Source organism: Osmerus eperlanus, chromosome 25 (genome assembly GCF_963692335.1).
Source record: "Osmerus eperlanus chromosome 25, fOsmEpe2.1, whole genome shotgun sequence".
NCBI lineage: Eukaryota > Metazoa > Chordata > Actinopteri > Osmeriformes > Osmeridae > Osmerus > Osmerus eperlanus.
This window is the reverse complement of record NC_085042.1, coordinates 9,703,588-9,727,698: the sequence shown is the minus strand read 5'-3', so window position 1 is coordinate 9,727,698 and position 24,111 is coordinate 9,703,588. Positions and strand designations below refer to the sequence as shown.

Here is a 24,111-nt window from a genome sequence, read left to right as displayed (position 1 = left end):
CGATTTTGGTCGATTGTAAAAATAAATCTGGTTTTCTATCCGGATGTATTTGGATCTAAAAGAATGTCGGATATTTGTTTTCATGTAGCCTACTCTGCACTTCTGAAACTGAATATGGGTCCTACAACCTGTCATTCATGAATGTGTACATGATGGGAGAGGCAGATGGAACCCATCATGGTCTGACATAAATAATAATATAATTAAAGGACCGTTTGTTTATTCCAAACTGTCTTTGAATCGTGTCCTCGTGACGCGCCTCTTCCTCTTTCCTATCCTCTTATAGCGGTGGTGGTTTCACTTTAAGACTGGTAATAGCTCTAACCGTTGCTCGAAATCGCCATTGTTGGTTTCAACCGAGTGATGAGTAGCGGAGACAGGGTCTTCCGGTGTAAAGCAGGCTCTCTTTATGAAATACATGATCGAGGTGTGGAACTGCCAACTACCGGAGCACGTTACCACAATCCATTGTTTTCCGAAATGATTGCCTGTAAAAACTGAAACGACACGGTGCGTCGGACACACCTGGAATTTTACCAAAGCAGTCTCAACACGCTCGATTAAGACAACAGTCTCTGGAGTACATTATTCCTTTTGAGGGATATTATTTTGCTGTTATTATAAGAAAAAGCCATTCCAGTGGGTTTTATTTCATGGGGATGTGTTCAAGGCAAGAGAGAATACAAAAAGACGTCGACCTCGTAATTCAAAGGTGCAAGGCAGAGAAAGACTGCCTTTTCTCTGGTGAGTTTATCTTTAGTGATGTTTTCCTTACCGGTGGGGTAAACGTATGTGTAGCCTATCCAATGGAACACATTATAAAACATTGTTTATAAATTAAATAAAAACTGCAGAAGTGTGAACCTGCAATATGATATCCCAAAGAACATCCTTCTGTAATCCCAGAAGGTGGGCTTTTGTATCTGGAAATTGGCTAACCCTAAATATTCCTATACTCTATGCTTCCATGTACTGTAGGAATAGAGCAGAAAATATAACATTAATATGCTTGTCATGCTGACAGTAGGCTTGGCTTTCATTCGTCCACATTCGCGGTTTAGCTCATCTAGTCTGTAACGGGTAGTCTACGCCAACCAACAAATTCCAATTCGAAATCACCAAACATAGTTCAGACTGACATGCTTCTGTAAATATATAAACACATTTTCCAATTTACATCTTTTGTCAGTGGAAACCCCTAGCCTATATGATGTTGCCATGGAAACTGCACTTGTTGAAAGGGACTTATCTTGTGGTCCTTATTGCCGTGCCCCTTTACTAAAACCGCCCGATTGATTCTAGTTACTAACTAATCCACATTTTCCTTTCATTTCAGATTTTAGATACACAGACGCCACGTTCACATTCACTTATTCCAAAGGATCCAAAAGGTAAATCCTCTCAATGATTTGTTACAATTATGTCATTTTGAGGTTCTTCAACATCCAGGGCCGAACCACACTGGCAGGTGGGATTGTCTCTACCTCCAGACTAAAGTAATACTAAGCCTCAGGCTGAATAATGTACTTTGACCTGGAGAGAAAAAAGGCTCACGTTGTTCATCAAGGTTAATACCACGGTATGATTCATATGGGCTGCATGATAACCAGGCCTAGTTGCTGGTGATCAAAGAGCCGTAATACAGTAGAATACTTGTGTATTCAGTGGAAGCCCCATCACCACATGGCACAAAGTAGTGCCCTGGTCTCCTCTGCATCAGGCAGGCCATCATCATGATAAATATGTTAATTCTAAATGAGGTGTTAAGCAAGTGCACCCATTGCTCACTAGACCCTGCGCTGGTCCCAGATAAGTAATTCCACTGAACAAGATTTACTAGACATAATCCAGTGCAAAATAATGGATGACACTGTATTTTTAAGAGACTGGAAGTCTAGACTACAAGTAGTCTGCCAAGTAATTTCCATACCCAGAAGTTGGGCATAAATGGCTGCCGTGTCGATGGTTGGCTCTGACCATTACCATTACATGTGTAGCCGTGCACACAGTCAGGCGTGAGCCAACAGGAAGTCTGACTGTGGTTGTTCACTTATCTTTCCACCAGCCTGCAATATAACACCTGAAAAATGATCCTGACTAAATGATCAAATTACCTTCTAGAATGCTCCCCCCTGTTCAGTCTTGAATAAACATACAATTAATTTGGAAACGGGATTTACGAGTCACTATCACCTTCATACACCACAAACATGTTGACTTTTCATGGAATAGAGACTTAATTTTAATTGTATGTTTGCAAGGATCTACATTTTGTTTGACGGTGCTCCCCTGAATTTAGCGTTATGTATACATTGTCTGATCGGGCGTGAATATGCCTCTTCTCAGGTAATGTCATGAAACTCTCACAAAACCAAACCCACGTTATCAATAGCCCCAGTCTCTGCTTCGAGCCAGCTTTGGTAGCTCTTTATTTTTGAGTGAGGTCAGTCAAGTCTGAAATCTAACATCAGCCGTGTCTTACAGGAACGTGATGTGACTTCTCAGCCTGACATCATTTTTGCTTCCCATGTCGTAGACACCGGCCAGCCGTTAGACTTGATTATTTTCAGCATCATTAATGTGCCATTGCATCCAAGAGACACAGAATGTCCCAAGTGCCACATGATCATATTTGGCCAACAAGGTATTGCACGCTCATATTGTTCAGAACGCCAACTGCCAACTTGAAGCCAGGCGCACATGAAAGGAGGGGCTGAGTTCAATCTTGTTGAGTCATTTTGTTTCATGTGAGTCTAGATTCAGGAGAAGGTAGAAGCTGTACCTAGCGATGCCCTGGAGGAAAAGAGAGTTGGATTTCCTCTGCTTAGTTTAAAGAGCCTAGCTCTTCCCCCGGCTGAACACACCCATTGCCAATGAAATATGCTCTCTTTTCATCTCACATATCCGATTTATAAAATATATTTTTTGTTAAGGCCTTTCCGAAGCAAAAAAACATTCCAAGGCTTTTGACTTGAGTCAAGACAATAGAAGACAATTACCCCATTCATTTAAATGCCTCCATTAATTCAAATGTTTTTAAATATAGATTTTAGAATGTTATCCCAGCTGAATGCCAAAACACTAATATATATACTTTTAATAAATAAAGTATTTCATTCGAGAAGTTTGAATTGTCAGATGTGCAGAGAATCAGAAGACACAGTACACAAGGAACTGACAGAAAGGTACTAAAGTCAATAAAAAGTCACACTGAGCAGATCACAACAATCTGTGTTGAAACATTACAAGCAAATTGTTCCTGAGTTCTTAAATCGATAACTGGAATGAGCACAGTGACAAGTGTCACTAGTAGAGAAAGAGCCCAGGTGCTGCTAAGAGAGTTCTAGGGTGTTGGAAAAAGGAAGCTGGTAATTTCCTGTTCACACACACGCACACACACACACACAAAAACACTGTTGCTGATGAAAACACATTCTTTCATTTTATTCTTTGAAAGAAATGAAAATCCCAAGATACTTTTTATGGATAAATGTAAAGTTGGGGACATTCCAATGCGTTGACCCATTTTGTGGTGACATTTAGACAACAGATGTGTGACACTCAATGGATGGCAGCTTCTGTGTTAGTGTAACCCGGTACGTCCTTCTGTGTTAGTGTAACCCGGTACGTCCTTCTGTGTTAGTGTAACCCGGTACGTCCTTCTGTGTTACTGTAACCCGGTACGTCCTTCTGTGTTACTGTACCCCGGTACGTCCTTCTGTGTTACTGTAACCCGGTACGTCCTTCTGTGTTAGTGTAACCCGGTACGTCCTTCTGTGTTAGTGTAACCCGGTACGTCCTTCTGTGTTACTGTAACCCGGTACGTCCTTCTGTGTTAGTGTAACCCGGTACGTCCTTCTGTGTTAGTGTAACCCGGTACGTCCTTCTGTGTTACTGTAACCCGGTACGTCCTTCTGTGTTACTGTACCCCAGTACGTCCTTCTGTGTTAGTGTACCCCGGTACGTCCTTCTGTGTTAGTGTAACCCGGTACGTCCTTCTGTGTTAGTGTAACACAATCCACTTCGTATTCAAGCAGTCTTACGCCAAAAGATTGTACTATAATTCTTTAAAAAACGATATTTCAATTACAATAATAAGGAATTGATATTAAGTTTAATTGTAAAACTCCATTTAATTGAATGTGGGTATTTCCCTGTATCCGTGTATGTTTGGTGAACTCGGGCGGTTGTGGAGTTTGACGGGAAGGTCAAGGGAAGTTGCTGGGCTCGCCTCCCACCAGGTGATTCCTCTCCAAGCTGATCCTGAATTGATTTGTTGTCTCTCTAAGAGGCGTAGCTGGGATCTGAGGAGATGAAACACGCTCTCGAGGTTGGATTGCAGGACACACACACACACACACACACACACACAGAGATACCTCCTCTGTGCCCGATTGATTGTACCTGATCCTCACCCATCCTCCTTTGAGACAGACCTACTTCCTGCTTTTTGAGCATAGGCGTCATCATAACGGTGCAGTTAAAAATGATACTTTTTATTGTGCTATAATTGTCATTGTGGATAACGTCACTTATATTTTTGTTGGCAAAATGTCTTGCAGTTGGAAAATACGAAATTAAATTAGAAGTCAGTAAATCACTTAGTCTTGTTGTCAGAACAAAATAGCCAGACACTCAGTGTCTGTAGAATGCTAATGTTATTATCATAATGTATTACATCAATAAGAATATCAATATTAATAGACATGAATCAAAGCAAAAAAAAACGAAAAACAAATACTCTGTTTTTGTTATGTAATATACAAACATAATATGTTTTGGCTTCCAACTCACCACTTGACAAGATCCAGTAAATATCTTAGGTTTAGCCGAGCCAGTACTCTTCAGAGGCGTCGAGGGCTTGTCTGTGTATCTTGTTGGACTCGGGGAGTTCAAGGAAAAGGAAACTGCAGTACACTGTGTCTAAATAAAGTAATCTTTAAACTCACTGCTTTTTTAGAAAAGTTTAAAACCACTACTTGACATGCCTCTCATGAATTACTGTAGGTTTCAGATGGTAAACATTGGGAGAGTTATTCAAAAGCTGTACAGTGAAGTCGAGTTTTCGTTTATCGGAAATACTCCGCATAAGTTCATACTTTGGCACCCTGACAAGGTGACTTTGCCTTTGTTCTAAATACGTTTGCATGAAATTATTCAACTTAGCATGTCAAAGTTATGGGAGAGGAAACCTTCATATTGTTTTATGGCCACGCAGAAGTACATTTCTAAAGGCTTCACACAGCCAGGTCTCTTCCAGCAGGCCTGTGTGTGCTCAGCTCCACCCCCTGTGCAGCCCGGACCTCTGCGCTTGTGGAGCATATTTCATCAGTGGATTAAGGCGACTTCACTGCAAATTCATTTCTTCTAATCTAATTTCAGCACTCCAGGTCGAGTTTGTGATTACCAGCAATCAACAAGGGCAGGCACTTCATGCTCAAATGGACTCTGGTGGCTTTCTGACTCCTAACAAACTCCCACAACGCTGGGCTGCTCTGTACCTAAGACGAGGAATGTCTTGTTTGGGTGTGCAGGGGGAGTGAGTGTGTGTGTGGGGGAGAGACTGGTTCCCAGGCCACAGCTGTGTGTAAGATGTTTGAGGTTTCTATTTTCTGTTCTAGAGGGGTTTTTTCCTTGCTGTCTCATAAAGATCACTTCCTGTTTTGAGCGTCTTCGGGGAGGCAGAGAGGGCCGTACACACCGTTTTGCTGCGTGTGGAGAAGAGTGCGAGAGTAGGTCAGACAGCCGTGATTAGGTCGAGGCCTTGGGAACACCTGCCTTAATGACCAGCCGTAGCAGGAAACTTGTCAGCAGACAGTCAGATGTGCAGGTGGTGGAAAAACGTAATCCAATTTGTGACAGATTGTGCTTCAGCACACTGAGCACAGACATAAACACTGTGGTGTCCAGGTTTGACTTCAGGTGGTATTGACAGACCTCACCTGGGTGTTTTGACTGCGTGTGCAGCTAGTTTTGTAAGGACTAAAATGGCAGCTGTCTCAACTACATCCAAATAATAACCCAAAACACACAGTGACTGACAGGAATGCTTAATGATGAAACCGTGGCAGCATTATCTGTGTGAATTCAAGTGCCGACATTCAGTTCGGAGGAATCTGAGAGAAATGTTAAGGCGGTCTATTTCAAATCAAGATTGTGTTGCTTAACAAATGTGTAAGGCATACATCTTTGGGAATGATAACTTTAGTCTTATTCTATACGAGTGAACAACCTCCATAGCTCCATTCCCTGGTTGTCTTTTTCAAGATCGACTGTCGTGAATCAATGTGGACGTAACCAGACCCAGGCTTTCTTCAGTGACAGTTGTTTTATCTCACATTTGATATGGAAGTTGTTGCCTTGAAATCCTTTTAAACGATTAGGTCACAATGGGATTCTGACAGTAAATCTCTGCCATCTAAAAGCAGCATGAGTCTGAAACATGAAAGAGCCTCATCAGGCCTCACTGTTGTTGAGAGGCGGGACGGAAAGGGGAACCCGTAACCAAGCAGGTGTTCCCCTCTTTTCACAAACAGCTCATCACCCAGGCCTGCTAGGTATGCTGTAAAGACCTAGCACGTCCACCAGATATCTGGAACAGGAAGAGGCCAGTCTGCCTGAGAATGAATTACTTGTCACTTTGTACAGAGGTGTGGAGTCGGAAGTATTTGTTTACTTTATGCATGCAACAGAGTATCTCGCTACGCTATGGTCTGAGGCACATTAGAGCACCATGCTGCAGCTTAATATGACGTCTTCTGCGTCCTCACTATCGTACCTCTGCTGGGCAACTCATTTGGAGCCGAGTTGATTTCTAGAACTGGCTCTTACAAGAACATTAGTCACTTTTTCACATCGACCGAATATTGCTGCTAAACTGCGGGCGTGCACAGGGTCTAAATGGGTCAGCCTCTGTTCACAGACTTTCTAGTTAGGTGGATTAAACCCATCATGCACTGCAGTGGGTCTAAACAGGAAATGCAACACTATACAGGTCTTGTTTAAGACACTTGAAACTTCCTGTTTGTGACTGCGTGGACAAGGCTTGCCTCATCTTAAAGCAGTATAACTGCAATGTCACAACACAAACAAGTATCAAAAGAATAAGAAGGTTTGGCCAGGTTAAAGAGCTCTCAGTTCTTGGTTTAGACACTTCTAAAGTGCAACAGTCCTGCTTGGGTGACAAATGAGCCTTTGTATGAATGACGACAACATGGTAATTACATAGGTTTGTTTAAACAGGTCTGGCTTAAACCCACTTAAAACTGGCAGGCTGAAACACTGGTTCTGGGTGTGAAATGGGTATAATTATACCTCGTCTTATGAATGGAGATCTGTGATTAAGACCACAAGCAGTTATCCCACACGAGAGCTCCAGAACTGCAAATGCCTTTAAATTGTGAGAAAAGGATTCGATTTTCCTTACATGTTATATTTTAATGACCACTCAACACATATTTAATAACCAAGTGCCAAGAGTGTGAACGTGAGCCAGACAAAAAGCACCTGTACAGTTTATACTGCTCTGCTTTCACCGAGGGGGACTGACACCTCAAAGTGCTGATGGTAAAAAAAACAAAAGCAGCTTTTAGTGTTCAGGTTTGAAGCTGTCTCAGCACAGCTGCAGTCAAAGGGGGCTCTACACCTGTTAGTCAGCAATCTTTGACCCAAGTTCTGCTTACATCAAACTATTTCCACTTCGTTTGTGATGATCGCTTAATATCATATTTACACTGAATCACATCAGTGGCTCCATTAACATTTTACCGCAGGTGGCAAAAGCACACTCACCATAGCACTTATAACACAATTTATGTGAAAGGTGAGTCTTAAGCTTTTTTTAAGAAGCAAAAATGAATTTAAGATTTTATTCAGTACATCTAATATAAATATCAATAGGAATGTTAGGCTTATATGATAAGAGGAAGTCCAAAAACCAAAATATACAAGTTTGTGTCTGAAAGCCGTTCATTGGCAGAGATCCCTAAACAATTTAAATGTAAATTATTTAAATATATTGATTAAATAATTCACTGAGCTTGGAAATTATACCAAGGGTTTTAATACTCCTATAGGGCTTTGTTTGAACACACCACACCAATTTAACATCTGTTGCAGTTCATCCCAAGTCTCCCTATAGTACACAACAAGCCCATCGCCGTTAAAACGTTCCACGGCCTAAACGACCTGCATGTTGCTCTCCCTCTCTCTTTTGTGGAGTGTATCCGTTCCTCCGACCCTCTCTCTCTCCCTTCCTCCAATCCTCTCTGCTTCAGAAGCCTCATTTACTGGAAGTTAGCTTGAGCCAACAATATGCTTGATTGGCTTTGAAATGGCATGTTCAAGATAAACACCTGCTCTCAAGATTATTCACACACCATAACTTGATATTTACCGGTTCACAAGCTGGCGTAAAGTGGTCTTTCCCCAGCCCTCCCTGGCCTGCTGTTATACAGCCCATATATGACATCGAAAGATTTACATTTATACACATAAAAGTCATAGCTTCCTAAAAGAATTGTCAAGTAGAAACACTGCTCATACTGTGGACTGACGGTGTTTTCCCGTCAACAGAAAGGGAATCCTCTGTTCTCCAGGGCGTCTCAGTGAAATGTCTTGGTGTAGTTTTATACGGAGTCTGGCGAACTGGGAGAGTCGGTTTTATACAGTCTTGATACCTGGTAGTGTCCCCCAGCTCCTGGGCTGAGTCAGTAGAACCTCCCAGTACTGCTGTTGGGATCTCACTGGGAAGACTGGAACTAGTTTCTAATGCGGAGACCAGGTCGACTCATTATTCAGTTTCGCCTCAACTCAAGCTGATCGAGGCTGATTAATTCAAAGTGTTCCCTCAGACTGACGCTGTGCTCCTCTCTCTGCTCCTCTCTCTTCCCAGAGGCTCGTACTCGGTTCACGTGTCTGATGATTACCCAGGTAAGGATGCTCTCAGTCTTTGGATGTATGGGGACCAATCACTGCATGGAGTTTCTAATGACTTACTGTGCATAGCCCACTGTATAGCTGTGCATGATCTATGGTGTTGTGATAAGCCCCCATTAAGAACCCAAACTCATTTGAATCTACTATAGTAGAAGTAGGTTTTTTGGCTGGTAGTGTAACCTTATAAACATACTACCCCTTTGCATCAGTATTTATTTATTTAGTTCATTTGAGAAGACATCTTGGGCTTTCTAATAATGTCAAAACTGTAAATGTGACAATAAACTAATGACTATAATATTATTTTAAATTACCATTTATGACTATATAGTGTTTGTGATCAGGTACATAGTGTAGGCTACAGGAATACCACCACTTGGTAGAGAGACACATTAGACATTTCACACAAACTGATGGGCCTGAACAGATCATTTTTATGAGGGAGCACATGTTCCGATAATAGCATCATAAAAAGAGCGAATAACCACCAGACATATGCCGCATAATCTTAATTAAGAAAAGCAAAACTGTTTCTGTTTTGTTTAGTCCATTTCCGGTATTCGCAATATATCAACAGAAAGAGTGGTCTAACTTCATGACACGGTCCTCCTCTTAGATAGTAAAGTTTCACCTGTGCCACAGAACATTAAACGAGTGGACTGACGCTACTGGAGGCCAGCGACATTCACATGGAAGTGTGGCAGCGACTAGCCAGTGCACTGGTCGCATTATGCTGTCGTCTCGACAAAATCACAGTATAGTTTCAGCGTGACAGCCCAGCACAAGTCATTCATTAGAACTTAATTCACTCAATGAGCTATAACTACAGCGACAAGAAAAACGCTTAAAGGTAGGCTGTTACGCAGCGGAATTTAATAACCGTGGAAGATTACTCACGGCTCCTGGATTTTGGGAAAGGCAAAGATACTCAGTACGAAGGGTTTTCCGTTTTAAAAGAACGTTTAGTGGCGTTGCAACGTAGCCTACTACTGGTCTATACGTTTATAAAATATAATCAACTTTTCAATTGGAATATTTTCCAATTGTTATGCACTGACGTCCCATATTAGCATGTTTAATAGACAAAACAGCCTTGCCAAAGACAAGCACACCCAATAAACAGTAGTTTACAGTAGTTAGAAGTATATTAATCTCAATTTAATCTCATCATGCGCAACACCAAAAGACAGTGAAACCTCAAGACTAAACACTTTCCTAATGTCAGCCAGACAGGAACACACCTCAACACAGGTTGATCAAATAACCAATTAACTACATCAACCAATCAGGATCACACAGCCTAAACAAGGCCTGATCCTGGCCAGCCTGTAGTGAGGGAGACACCAGGAACATGGACACAGAGGGCTGTAGTGAGGGAGACACCAGGAACATGGACACAGAGGGCTGTCCTACACCAGGAACATAGACACAGAGGGCTGTCCTTTGTGGAGGTTGACTATATCATTCATAGGAGGATAAGCAGCTGGCAGATCGACAATGACACCCTATTATTACCGCAAAATTGCCGCCAATCTGAATAATGTATTTCTCTCATGCAAGCAGATGGAAATTGCTGAAAGCAATTTCTGGCTGTGTTTAGACAGTACTGTATGCTTAACTGCAATAAAACTGAGTTTGTTTGCCGATAACTGGAAATGATTCCTGTTTTTATACCGTTTTGATACCTATTCATTCTTTTTTATCCACATTTAGACAACACATATGTGTCAAACTCTGAGAATGATGATGAAGTCTTGGTCACCAGAGATCCAATCCCTGTCATTTTTCATAGAATTGCAACAGGTAAGATTCTACTGAAGCATTCCAAAGTCAGACTGTATTCTGTGTGAATGTGAACCGTTGGGAACTAACAATGTAAGTGTTCTTACTCTTACTAAACAACCCTATATACAACAAACTACAACTGACAAAACTGTAAACAAAATCCACATATTCATCATCCCGGCTTTTACCTGCATAGTCATAGTGCGTGTTTGAAGAAGCTGACATAATTTGCCTGGAGGTATTCTTGCTAATGAGACATTTTTGTGTGCACAAACTTCCACTGGGACAGTTTTGTGAAGAGAGTCTAAGCACTGACTAGTCTGTAAACAATATTATTAATACGCCACTGCTTCAGAGCAGAGCAGATTAATGTCAACGCTTCGACTCAATTGAAAAATTGCTTTTCTGCTTTCCCTGCCTAAAATGTCGTAGGCCTAAATGAATAAGGCACATATTCCAATACCTACTGACTAACCCATTTGAATGTGTTGCTTCCCCATCTGCTGTAACCAGAGATTAGGATCAATAATGATGCCAGCAGCTGCCTATCAATCAAACCTAAACTTCAGATCGACAAAAACCAGGTAAGACTGAAGGCACTGCGGCCTGCTTACGATGCAGGCAGAGCAGCAATAACCAGCACGCTCACAACACAAGGTCGGAGGGTCCAACTAACTAGATGCCAAATGCTTTGCTTTACAGTGTGTTATAGTTTGACTGCACTGGCACAGATTAGTTATTTTGAGTGTCGTTGTGTGGTTATCGACCGAGTACTGCAGTATAATGTAATATCTTTAATTATTTAGTGCCAATATGCCGTAGAGGAGGATTCTGAGGGGGACAACGATTCGGAGGAGTTCTACTATGGGGGTCAGGTAAGAGCCAAAATTAATCCTCGAGAACTTTTATAACTTCGTCAAAGCTTTATGTTGCGTAGTTTTTGTGATCTAGAAAAGTAGTTGACATAGTTCCTGTGTCCTGAAACTTTTGTGACACCGTTTTTCAGAAACGAGTGATCTGTATTAATCGCCACCTTTCAATGTCACGCACGGACAAATGCCTACCTCTGTTTTTGCTTTTTTGAAAGAGGTGGCAGTTACGCCCCCAAAAAACAAAATGGTTTCCACAGAGCGAAATGGCTTCTTACCTAAGCGTACCGACTTTTGATTTCACTGCAGATTTCCCAGAAGTCGTCACAAAGCTCATCATGTGTGAAGCACCTATATTTCAGATCAAAGTACCCCCTCCTGCCTTCCTCTGGGACTTTTCCATCACCGAAACGAACGGACCCACGAGAGACCGTTCTCTCAGTGAACCACACTGGCTGTTTAGCTAAAGCCATTAGCGCCAGTCCAGAGGGTGAACTTGGTTCGCACTCTTTGACGGAGATGGAGTTGAGAGTCAGTGTGAGTGATCGGCGCCTCGCAGCGTGGATTAGGATGCGTAGTCTGGCTACGAGTCTGGTGGTGAACGGGCCCCTGTTGCACAGTTAGTCACAGTAATGTTCTCATTTACTGGTGACACGTATTGTACCCTGTTGAGCTGGCGTGTCGATGCAGAATGCCTCCGTTGGGCCCATTTATTATGCTCTAATATGATAAATCCTTTCTGCACACCAACCTTGAACAGTCTTAAAGAACTGGATATGGAGTTTACAGGAGAAGCGATAAACTGTGCTCTCATAACTACTTATGGCTTAATGTGCATCGTGTAACAGGACAGTATAACATCATCTATTAACAGCTGAGTCATAGTAAAATAAATGATTAATACTTAACTTTCATGACTTCATACACCAAAGATTTGTTTATTTTCTATACCTGTGGCGGCCAGAGATTGCCCCAACCATGAAGCGCACTATTAATAAAATGCAATATTGATATTAATACATGTCTGTTTTCCCACTTGGATTCCCTGTGTTTACAGTATTGAAACAGTTTTTGATGTTTACTTGTAGTCCAGGTGGGCCTACACTATGTGAGATCTGTTTTCTGTACAGAAACAATGCTTTCTTTTGTCTTTTAAGAGAATGTTTTTCATCTACTGTAGAGAAACCTGCTATTGTCCTATTTGTCCAGACAGCTGCAGAGTGAATAGCTGCCATTATATTCACAAAATAACAATGTTAAATTCCATTTTATCACTTCTCTGAAATTGGACCGGCCACTGAAACCAAATCTGCTTGTTTTTGGACGAGGGTTTAGTTATTTCCAGGCCCTGGCCACGCCCCTGGCCACGCCCCTGGCCACGCCCCTGCTCCAGGCCTTTAGCTCTCTTTCTGAAGCCGTCTGTTAGACTCTGATCAAAGCGAGAGAGAAACACGTGTCGGGATGTCTGCTTTACCCCACCCCCACAAGAGGCCCGGGCTGTTGTGATGAGCCGCTGTGTCCGTCAGTCAGCTGACTCTGAACTCTGCTCCTGATAGGTGAACTACGATGGCGAGCTCCACAAACACCCCCAGCTGGAGGCGGACCTGGCAGCGGTGCGCGAGATGTACGGGCACCACGCGGTGTCTCTCAGGTAGGCCTCTCACCTGACCCCTGTCCTCCACCCCCTGCTGAGTGTCTCTCAGGTAGGCCTCTCACCTGACCCCTGTCCTCCACCCCCTGCTGAGTGTCTCTCAGGTAGGCCTCTCACCTGACCCCTGTCCTCCACCCCCTGCTGAGTGTCTCTCAGGTAGGCCTCTCACCTGACCCCTGTCCTCCACCCCCTGCTGAGCGTCTCTCAGGTAGGCCTCTCACCTGACCCCTGTCCTCCACCCCCTGCTGAGCGTCTCTCAGGTAGGCCTCTCACCTGACCCCTGTCCTCCACCCCCTGCTGAGTGTCTCTCAGGTAGGCCTCTCACCTGACCCCTGTCCTCCACCCCCTGCTGAGCGTCTCTCAGGTAGGCCTCTCACCTGACCCCTGTCCTCCACCCCCTGCTGAGTGTCTCTCAGGTAGGCCTCTCACCTGACCCCTGTCCTCCACCCCCTGCTGAGCGTCTCTCAGGTAGGCCTCTCACCTGACCCCTGTCCTCCACCCCCTGCTGAGTGTCTCTCAGGTAGGCCTCTCACCTGACCCCTGTCCTCCACCCCCTGCTGAGCGTCTCTCAGGTAGGCCTCTCACCTGACCCCTGTCCTCCACCCCCTGCTGAGTGTCTCTCAGGTAGGCCTCTCACCTGACCCCTGTCCTCCACCCCCTGCTGAGTGTCTCTCAGGTAGGCCTCTCACCTGACCCCTGTCCTCCACCCCCTGCTGAGTGTCTCTCAGGTAGGCCTCTCACCTGACCCCTGTCCTCCACCCCCTGCTGAGTGTCTCTCAGGTAGGCCTCTCACCTGACCCCTGTCCTCCACCCCCTGCTGAGCGTCTCTCAGGTAGGCCTCTCACCTGACCCCTGTCCTCCACCCCCTGCTGAGTGTCTCTCAGGTAGGCCTCTCACCTGACCCCTGTCCTCCACCCCCTGCTGAGCGTCTCTCAGGTAGGCCTCTCACCTGACCCCTGTCCTCCACCCCCTGCTGAGTGTCTCTCAGGTAGGCCTCTCACCTGACCCCTGTCCTCCACCCCCTGCTGAGCGTCTCTCAGGTAGGCCTCTCACCTGACCCCTGTCCTCCACCCCCTGCTGAGCGTCTCTCAGGTAGGCCTCTCACCTGACCCCTGTCCTCCACCCCCTGCTGAGTGTCTCTCAGGTAGGCCTCTCACCTGACCCCTGTCCTCCACCCCCTGCTGAGCGTCTCTCAGGTAGGCCTCTCACCTGACCCCTGTCCTCCACCCCCTGCTGAGTGTCTCTCAGGTAGGCCTCTCACCTGACCCCTGTCCTCCACCCCCTGCTGAGTGTCTCTCAGGTAGGCCTCTCACCTGACCCCTGTCCTCCACCCCCTGCTGAGCGTCTCTCAGGTAGGCCTCTCACCTGACCCCTGTCCTCCACCCCCTGCTGAGTGTCTCTCAGGTAGGCCTCTCACCTGACCCCTGTCCTCCACCCCCTGCTGAGCGTCTCTCAGGTAGGCCTCTCACCTGACCCCTGTCCTCCACCCCCTGCTGAGTGTCTCTCAGGTAGGCCTCTCACCTGACCCCTGTCCTCCACCCCCTGCTGAGCGTCTCTCAGGTAGGCCTCTCACCTGACCCCTGTCCTCCACCCCCTGCTGAGTGTCTCTCAGGTAGGCCTCTCACCTGACCCCTGTCCTCCACCCCCTGCTGAGTGTCTCTCAGGTAGGCCTCTCACCTGACCCCTGTCCTCCACCCCCTGCTGAGCGTCTCTCAGGTAGGCCTCTCACCTGACCCCTGTCCTCCACCCCCTGCTGAGTGTCTCTCAAGTAGGACCCACAAACAACCTGCTGGCTCCTCCCTCTCACCTGACAACCCTCCTCCACCCTCCCCCTTCTGGTTCTTTTGTACTGTACTCAGCCTGTGCAGATCTCCAGTCCCAACAGCACCACCTTCCCCAGGTGACTCTGACAGCCCCGTGCTGACTGAAGGCCCTGGCCTCAGGCCTTGTGTGTTTGGGACAGCTCCCTGAGGCCTGTGACCCAACACGCTAACCTGCTCTCCAGCCCTGCAGCGTGGCAGCTAGCCGCTAGCTAGCTCTGCCACCAGCTGGATATCTATTACTGGAGATTGATGAGTAGGTTGTTCCAGGGCCCCACACCCTCTCCCTCTCTGCCTGCTCTCAGCTCGTCTGACGGGGTTGATTTACGGGGTTGGGGACATGGAGCCCCTCCCACTACAAACACAGCACTTGCACAGGCCTGAACATGCCTGTTTGTCTGTTGTAAACAATGGACATTGTACAATTCTCACTAGCTTGCCAGACTCTGTTTAAACAAGCAAAAGTCTGCTGTTTCTTGCTCACGGTCGTGTGTTGTCGGACAGACATACACAACCTCACTCAGCCTGCTGTGGACGAGCCCTCCAAGGTCAGGGTGGTGTTGTCGTCACGGTGTCAGTCAGCAGGGCCTGTCAGAGCAATGACAGGTTAAGCCCTCGGGTTACCACGGTCACCCCCAGGTTACCTGGTCGCCTCCTGGCCTCCTAATCTGTCATCAGCCAGCAGAGGCTCTGCGAACCCTCCAATCAGCTGCCCCCGGCCCCTGGGGGAGGGGGGGAAAGGGAGAACATGAGGACCAAAAGAGAGAGGTGGGAGTGAAGGACAACGGTGGTGGGACACGGTGTGTGTGGTGTGTGTTTGTGGCCTAAGTGTCCTTAGGGAGTATTTGTAGAGGGAATGACCTTAGTCTTTATTTTGTATTCTGAGTAGCACGTTTAACTAATGCAACTTGGTTGGCACTAGATTAATGAGACAATAAATATTGAGGAAATTCGTGATATAATGTTGGCTCCAATCAACCCTTGAATTTTGAACTCTTGTGCACCCAGAGATATGGCGAAACGTTGAAGTTTCAATGCCATTCGGTCATTCCTGGAAATGTAAATTGTGAAAGTTTTAAACGTCAGTTGGCATCTTGGCCAACAATTTCTCATCCGGCTTGACTTGTCAGAGCATACTGCTGTGCCTGACGACCTGACGGCTGTGCCTGACGACCAGACGGCTGTGCCTGACGACCAGACTGAGGAAGATACAGAGCCTGCACATTTCCCACAGCGGCAAAACAAATTCTATTAAGTTCTCAGAACACAGGGTTGAGTATAAAAACAGCTCTTTGGGAAGGAACACCCCCCCATCACTTGTCCTCTGTAGGACCTTGCGTAGACTGAAGGGAGCCCCCCCCCTCCTCCCTCCCAGATCCGAGGACAAAACAACTTCCTGGGTTCGAAGAGCAGTACTGTGAACCTCTACATTTTTACGAGTTGGAAATAACTTTTACTGCAACGTGTGCAGAGTTGTTAAAGCTAAAGTGTGGGTAGAACAAAGTATAGTGCTCCCCGAGTGTTCTCACTAGCGTTCCCTGAAGGGAAGGGCGAGGTGTAAGCTGAGTCTGAAGGTTTTCAACCAGGGGTTCTGAGATGGGAGCTTGTCTACACTTTGCCATGGTCAAGTCAGGTGGCTAAGCGGTTAGGGAATCGGGCTAGTAATCAGAAGGTCGCCGGTTCGATTCCCGGACGTGTCAAATGACGTTGTGTCCTTGGGCAAGCCACTTCACCCTACTTGCCTCGGGGGGAATGTCCCTGTACTTACTGTAAGTCGCTTTGGATAAGAGCGTCTGCTAAATGACTAAATGTAAATGTAAATTTAGCAGACGCTCTCACCGCCCGACTCCCTCACCGCTCAGCCATCTGACTCCCTGACTAAATGTAAATGTAAGTGAAGAGGTGAGAAGAAGAAAAGTGACCCCGTGTTTACAGCAGGTTCAACTGGTCGGTGGCATCTCCAGTCTGTGAGCAACTACAGGAGAGGAGGTACGAAAGTTTGTCTCCTTCAGCTCCTTTAGGAGAATAAAACTCAGACTCGACACAGACTCTAAAATCGAGTCAAGAACGCTGAGGTGACTCTGAAGGTGAACCAGTGTTCCTCAGAGGGGTGTCTCGGGGTCGGAAACCTGTGAAACGTGTCTCCTAGGAGGGATTCATCCCCTTACCAGGGCGTGCTGCACATCCCAGCCTCTGCCGTCGTCAACGTGGCACGGTGATGTGTAACCATGGTGACAGTTGCCCTCAGGCATGGCAACAAAGTGGTCTTCGTGATCTTATGAAACATGACGGTATGGAGGGATCCTTTGGCGCACAGCGCTGATGATGAAATGGAACTCTGCATGTTGAAACACACTCTCACACACGCAGTTACTGGTTTCAGATTATTTACTCTTTAAGGAAAGTATTTTGAATGTGTGTGTGTATTGGGAGAATTCTGACCTGGGAGAAAAGTGACATGTTTGGAGTATATATCCCACAAACAGTCCCACGGGGCAGAATCAAGGTCACGGGTTCCCTTTATGGCCACAGTAACGCACTCACTCTTTTACATTCAAATGAAAATGTGTCCATCATGTTGAGTGAATTGTCCTAAGAAGGTTGTGTGTGTGAGAGAGAGACAGAGGGAGAGAGGGTGTGGTGGTTCGACACGTTCAGCATTTCTGTGAAACAACAGGGTTTCACTTCTACTCTTACAGAGCCCGTCTCTGAAGATCCCCTCTCTCATCTATCCCCACGATACCCTGGCATCTTAATGTGCACTGTTCCCTGAATCACTAAAGGATCGGACTTTGATAACTTAAAAGATGAGGTTGAAGACATGTTTGAGGCTGAGCGAGAGAGCGGTCTGTAACCGCTGAGCGAGAGAGCGGTCTGTAACCGCTGGGATGATCATCTCGGGACTTTCATCTCCGCTCTGCTTGGTGTCATCTGCTGTATCAAGTCTGCCAACACCCAACCTGCTGTGTCAGCAATGTCTCTCTCCCCCTCATCTCTCTCCCCTTCTCCCCTCTCTCCCCCCTCCACTCTCTCTTTTTCTCCCTCTCTCCCCTCCCCCCCTTTCGTTAAGGGTCATTTGCACCATTTGTATTCAACATAGTCTGCAGATATTTGTCACCAAATACAGTACGTGGCATAGTACTGCCTAAGCATACTAATATAATAGTTTATCATCCTGTGTTGCTCAGGCTTGAGTGATACAGGGTGTTCCGTGTTTGCCGTCGTGACAAGGGAATTTCCTCCTGAGGATCATTTACATTACATTTACATTTATTCATTTAACAGACGCTTTTATCCAAAGCGACTTCCAAGAGAGAACTTTACAAAAGAGCATAGGTCACTGATCATAACAACGAGATAGCCCCAAAACATTGCGAGTGGCCAAACATGAAGCATACATTGTGAAAAGCAAATAAGTGCCAATGGGAAGAACCATAAGAGCAGGTAGTTAAACAAGTTACAAATTTACAAAAAAGTTACAAAAAACAAGAAGTTAAATCAGTTACAACTAACCAACAAGAGCAACAAGTCCTTCAGTAAGAGTCATTGTGTTCCTGGAGGAAGCTAACATCAGGTCCAGCAAATCATTCCTAAGTATCGTTGTACTCCCGGAACAAGTGCATCTTAAGCCTTTTCTTGAAGGTGGGGAGACAGTCAGTGTCTCTGATGGAGGTGGGGAGTTGATTCCACCATTGGGGGGCCAGACAGGAGAAGAGCTTGGGTTGGGAGCGGGCGCTTTTGAGAGGTGGGACCACCAGATGGTTATCAGAAGAAGACCGTAGGTGGCGGGTGGGGGTGTAAGGCTGGAGGAGAGACTGGATGTAGACGGGTGCAGTCCCGTTCACTGTTCGGAAGGTCAGTACCAGGATCTTGAATCTGATACGGGCCATGATGGGAAGCCAGTGGAGGGAGATGAGGAGCGGGGTAACATGGGAGCGTCTGGGTAGATTGAAGAACAGGCGGGCCGCTGCGTTCTGAATCCTCTGGAGAGGGCGGGTTGCGCATGCTGGGAGACCGCCGAGCAGCGAGTTGCACTAGTCCAACTTGGAGAGGACAAGTGCTTGGACTAGCAGCTGGGTGGAATGCTCAGACAGGTATCTCCTGATCTTCCGGATGTTGTAGAGGGTGAATCTACACGACCGGGAGACCGCAGCAATGTGGGCAGTGAGGGAGAGCTTGTCATCCATGGTAACCCCGAGGTTCCTGGCAGAGGATGAAGGGGTCACCGTCGCAGATCCCAGGGTGATTGAGAGATCGTGGGAGATGGAGGGTTTGGCTGGGATTATGAGAAGTTCTGTTTTGGCGAGGTTCAGCTGGAGGTGGTGCTCGGTCATCCAGGCGGAGATGTCTGTGAGGCAGGCCTCAATCCTAGCTGAGATCTCCGGATCAGTCAGGGGGAACGACAGGTACAGCTGCGTGTCGTCAGCATAGCAGTGGTAGGAGAAGCCATGGGAGGTGATGATTGGTCCAAGTGAGGTGGTGTACAGGGAGAAGAGGAGGGGTCTGAGGACAGAGCCCTGTGGGACACCAGTGGAGAGCTGGCGAGGGTCAAAAACTGATCATATCTGATCATCACAGTAAATACAAGTTCACACACACACGCATCCACAGACAGCATTAGCATATCGTTTACAATTAATAAGTAGGGATACTCATGCGCACACAGTCATACTAGACCAACACTGGCGTTGAGTCATGCTGCGCAACCATATCATGTCCTCGATCAGGGAGAACAGATTGCCGAGGTGTAAGAGTGTAGTGAGTATGATGATGGATGGTTCAGGCCGGGTCATGCTGTGTGACTCCCCACTCCAGGGGCCTTCAGGGTCAAGCCACAGCTCCCTGCTGGAGGTGCTTCTGAGATATGAAACCCTCTGTATCGTGGATCACGTGTACATGACTGTTCATAACGCTTACAGGATAATTCTGACATAGATTGTGTTTGTGTTCTAGTGTTCAATTGTCACCGCCTGCATGTTGAAGGGAACAGACTTTTCAGAGCTAATGACTGTCATTTACTTTGTTATTATCCTGTAATGCTGCAGCTTGAAATATCATGAGATGTGAATTAGAGATTTGTATTACATTTCTCTACTTTTATTGTGCTGTTCTAGGGAATACGGTGCAATTGATGATGTGGATATTGATCTGCACATCGATGTCAGTTTCCTTGATGTAAGTATATCATATCTCCATGTCCACCACACAGCATCAATGTCAAGATATTCGCTCAATTGTTAACACAAATTATTTTTTTTAAACTACAGAAACATAAATGTAGACCCAGTTCCCCATGTAGCAGCAGGTGATCTGGGTTCCGACCCCGGGACCAGACCGTGTGTCGGATATGAGAGTGTGTTTGTCTTCTCTGGTGTGCAGGAAGAGACATGAGACTGTTTGTCTTGTCTTCTCTGGTGTGCAGGAGGAGACATGAGACTGTTTGTCTTGTCTTCTCTGGTGTGCAGGAGGAGACATGAGACTGTTTGTCTTGTCTTCTCTGGTGTGCAGGAGGAGACATGAGACTGTTTGTCTTGTCTTCTCTGGTGTGCAGGAGGAGACATGAGACTGTTTGTCTTGTCTTCTCTGGTGCGCAGGAGGAGACATGAGATTGTTTGTCTTGTCTTCTCTGGTGCGCAGGAGGAGACATGAGACTGTTTGTCTTGTCTTCTCTGGTGCGCAGGAGGAGACATGAGACTGTTTGTCTTGTCTTCTCTGGTGCGCAGGAGGAGATCGCTCTGGCGTGGGATGTGATCCGGAGAGAGCCGGTCATCGTACGGCTCCACTGCTCACTAACACAGTACCTGAATGGACCAGGTGGGACACACACACACCCAGAGAGACACACACACACACAGACACACACACACTACACTGTAATAAGAGCATCTGCTAAATGACTAAATGTAAACACACACACAGACACACACACACACAACACTGTAAACACACACACACACAGACACACACTACACTGTACACACACACAGCCTGGGAAGCTTCCACAGCCGTGAATGTTTCTTAGCTTTTTGCTACTAGCTATTTAGACACAAAATCGAATTAAATGCTTTCTATAGGACTGCAAGGGTGCCATACGTTAGTCCCAGCTAGACGTCTGTTAGTCCTGGCCTGTTATTCCCCAGCATTCAAGGTTTGTTATGAATCATGTTTATCCTGCAACAAGACAACAGCTTGATGTTGTTTTTCTCTCTCAGTGCCCACAGTGGATGTTTTCCAAGTGTCCACTAAAGATCGCTTCGGTCTTGGACACCAGCTGAAAAAGTGAGTTACAGTTTGTTTTCTGTTCTCACACCCCATCTCATCCCTGCGGATGATTCAACTGCTTGTTGTGCAACTCACTGCGTTGTCTTTGCATGTCTAGTGTTTTGCATACTCTTCTGATGTCTGAGCTTCTGTTGACAGCATTTGAAATGCAGAAGTGGAAAAGCATCAATCAGATCTGTGTTTATATCTTGGGCAGGATCATGCAGACGTTTGTCACCCAGCAGTGGAAGCATCAGGGCAAGGAGAAGCTCAACTGCCCCCACAGTAAAAAGCAGAATGACAAGAAGGTCAAATCTCCCCTCCACATCTTCTCAACGCTCCGCAGGTGAGGAGGGTCTCCTGCCCTGGCTGCTCACCAACACAGGAAGTTCTTCCCATGAACGAAAAGTCAGGAGAGTCCAGATCTGCATTGGTGTTCTTGTCTTCTGTTTAGTCATCTCAAGGTTGTTAACTGAGCTGTCCATTCCTCATAGAGATGTTATTTATTTAGTTTCTAGTCCCTAACATCAGGTGACTGGTAATGTAACAACATAACATCCAATCCCTCCGCCACCCTAGCCGTTACCCCCTCTCTCCAACCCCCCTACCCCTACAGATCCCCCAGCTACCCCCCCCCAGGCTGCGTCAAGAGCAAGAAGAAGTTGAAGCCGGAGCAGGACTCCAAGTCCCACCGGCTGCTCCGGAGGACCTGCTCCAGCACCGTGCGGCAGGCGGAGGCGGACGGCTGCCCCAAGCCCGCGCACAAGTTCCTGGGTCCCTCCCTGTCGGCTGACCCCCGCACGGAGCCCTCCGGCCCGGCCAAGCCCCACCGCCTCCTGGGCCGGCCCTGCTCCACCACGCCGGCCAAGCCTGAGGACTGCCCCTCCGCCCTGCGCCCCCCCCACAAGCTGCTGCCCCGCCCCTGCCCCGGGGACACCCACTGCGACCACGGGGTGGGCGGGCTCAGCGGGGGGGTGAGCGGTCTGGGTGGGGGCGGGGGAGGAGGGAGAGGGCTGAGGCCTCAGCGCCTGCTCACCAGGTCATGCTCCGGGGCCATCAGGACGGAGGAGATGGACGGGCTGAGGCACCACCACCGCCTGCTCAGCCGGTCCTACTCCAGCAGCACCAAGATGGGCCGGCAGGACGGCCTGAAGGAACCGGCCCCAGAGAGCCGCCGTCTGTCTCTTACCTCAGGGCTCATCGGCATCCTGGCCCCCTCGCTCGCCTCGCCGCCACAGGTGGGTCCCCGGGGCCTGCTTGTCTCAGCTACATTAACCAGTCACCTGATGTATCGTCCTTGAGCCCCAGGGAAGGATCGTAGACTGTAATCATGTGGATTCATGTGTTCCTCTCTCTGCAGCCAAACCACGGAGCCAAGTCCATCCCAGTCCGAGACAGGGGCTTCCTTGTCCAGGTAAATCATCTCTCTGGCTTCACCTTCCACAAGCCATGAGCTCATATTCCCATTTGTCAACTAATAACGCAGATAGATCTACTCATCTATCATACCTATCTACCTAACCATGTATCTACCTACCTATCTACGTCTATGTATCTACTTATCTATCTTATCTACCATATGGATCCATCCTGATGCTGCTGCTGTCCTGCTGATCCCAGACCATGGAGTACGCAGAGCAGAGGATTCCAGTCCTGAACGAGTTCTGTGTGGTGTGTGACGAGCCCCACGTGTTCCAGAACGGACCCATGCTTCGAGTGAGTAGAACCCTGCAGTACCCAGATAGAACCCTGCAGTACCCAGGTAGAACCCTGCAGTACCCAGGTAGAACCCTGCAGTACCCAGGTAGAACAGGAGGCAGCAGGCATCAACATAGACTGTACTGTAACTCTAACCATACTCGCACCTCTAGGTAGAGTATTTGCTCCTGCACACACTGGATTTAATGCCAGTGAATAAAATATTCTTTCTAAACTACAAAATTTGATTTGGGGCAAAGCTTGGTAAATGTCTGAGGTAAGTAGTTCTGGTTTCAAAGTGACATTTTGTTGAATTTATTATCAAAGGTTAATACAACTGTAACTGAAGTCACCTATAAAAACACACGTGGTCTCTGTTGCAACGTGACGAATAGTTGAACCTTAAAAGCTTCTCCCACAACTATAAATCACCAATTTTGGGTTATCTATAGCAGCATTATCAGTGTGTTTTTAGCTCCAGATGTAACAGTAATTGTGGCTTCAGTTTGAGAGGGTGAGTTGGATCTTATAAGGAGAAGCATCTTCAGCATCTACTGATGTCATCATTATACTGTTTTCTATAGCTAGAGGCGAACTGCACTTAAGAGATAAATGTCTAAAGTACACAGTGCTGTTACACAAGACCAATTTCATACTTAACTAAAACAACATTTAACGGGTCATAATTCACCCTAATGAGATGAATAGACAGTGTAGGAAGTAGTAAAGGATTTAATTTGAGATGATGCACATTTGCATAACACCCTATGAAACCCTTTCAGGCATTGGATAACTGCTTTGCAGGACGGTTGTGATACTACACTGGGTATCAGTGCAGCTGGGGTTGGTCTGCATGAATTAGTGTTCCAATCCTGATTGTAGAGATCCATACATCAACATCAGTGCTAACACCTGGTTTGTTGATTAAGGGAATTGAGTTTGTTGGTGTGGAACAGCTGATGTGAACACTACTATATGATTGTGCACCCAGAGTGCTTTGGAGAAAACCACTGTTAAGTGATTTACAAGTTCGTAAAGAATGTATTAACCTCCACAAAGTCCATTATTAAGCTATTTAAGGCTTGAGATA

General features: G+C 46.6%; 1 protein-coding gene across 2 annotated transcripts in view; it reads left to right on the top strand.

Moving 5' to 3' along the window:
* Window positions 1–307: 307 nt before the first annotated feature.
* parp8 (poly (ADP-ribose) polymerase family, member 8) overlaps window positions 308–24,111 on the top strand; it is a 32,035-nt gene continuing 8,231 nt past the window's right edge. The window contains exons 1-14 of one of the 2 annotated variants that reach the window (XR_009928501.1): window positions 308–744; window positions 1,337–1,391; window positions 8,894–8,931; window positions 10,651–10,740; window positions 11,236–11,306; window positions 11,529–11,597; window positions 13,148–13,242; window positions 20,177–20,237; window positions 20,786–20,876; window positions 21,275–21,341; window positions 21,541–21,669; window positions 21,940–22,561; window positions 22,684–22,737; window positions 22,944–23,039. Coding sequence is in view for 1 of the 2 variants with exons in the window: in XM_062451238.1 (XP_062307222.1) it covers window positions 654–744; window positions 1,337–1,391; window positions 8,894–8,931; window positions 10,651–10,740; window positions 11,236–11,306; window positions 11,529–11,597; window positions 13,148–13,242; window positions 20,177–20,237; window positions 20,786–20,876; window positions 21,275–21,341; window positions 21,541–21,669; window positions 21,940–22,561; window positions 22,684–22,737; window positions 22,944–23,039 (1,629 nt within the window). In the remaining variant the exon portion in view is untranslated. The remainder of the gene's footprint in view (window positions 745–1,336; window positions 1,392–8,893; window positions 8,932–10,650; window positions 10,741–11,235; window positions 11,307–11,528; window positions 11,598–13,147; window positions 13,243–20,176; window positions 20,238–20,785; window positions 20,877–21,274; window positions 21,342–21,540; window positions 21,670–21,939; window positions 22,562–22,683; window positions 22,738–22,943; window positions 23,040–24,111) is intronic. The other variant, XM_062451238.1, reaches the window with a different exon arrangement.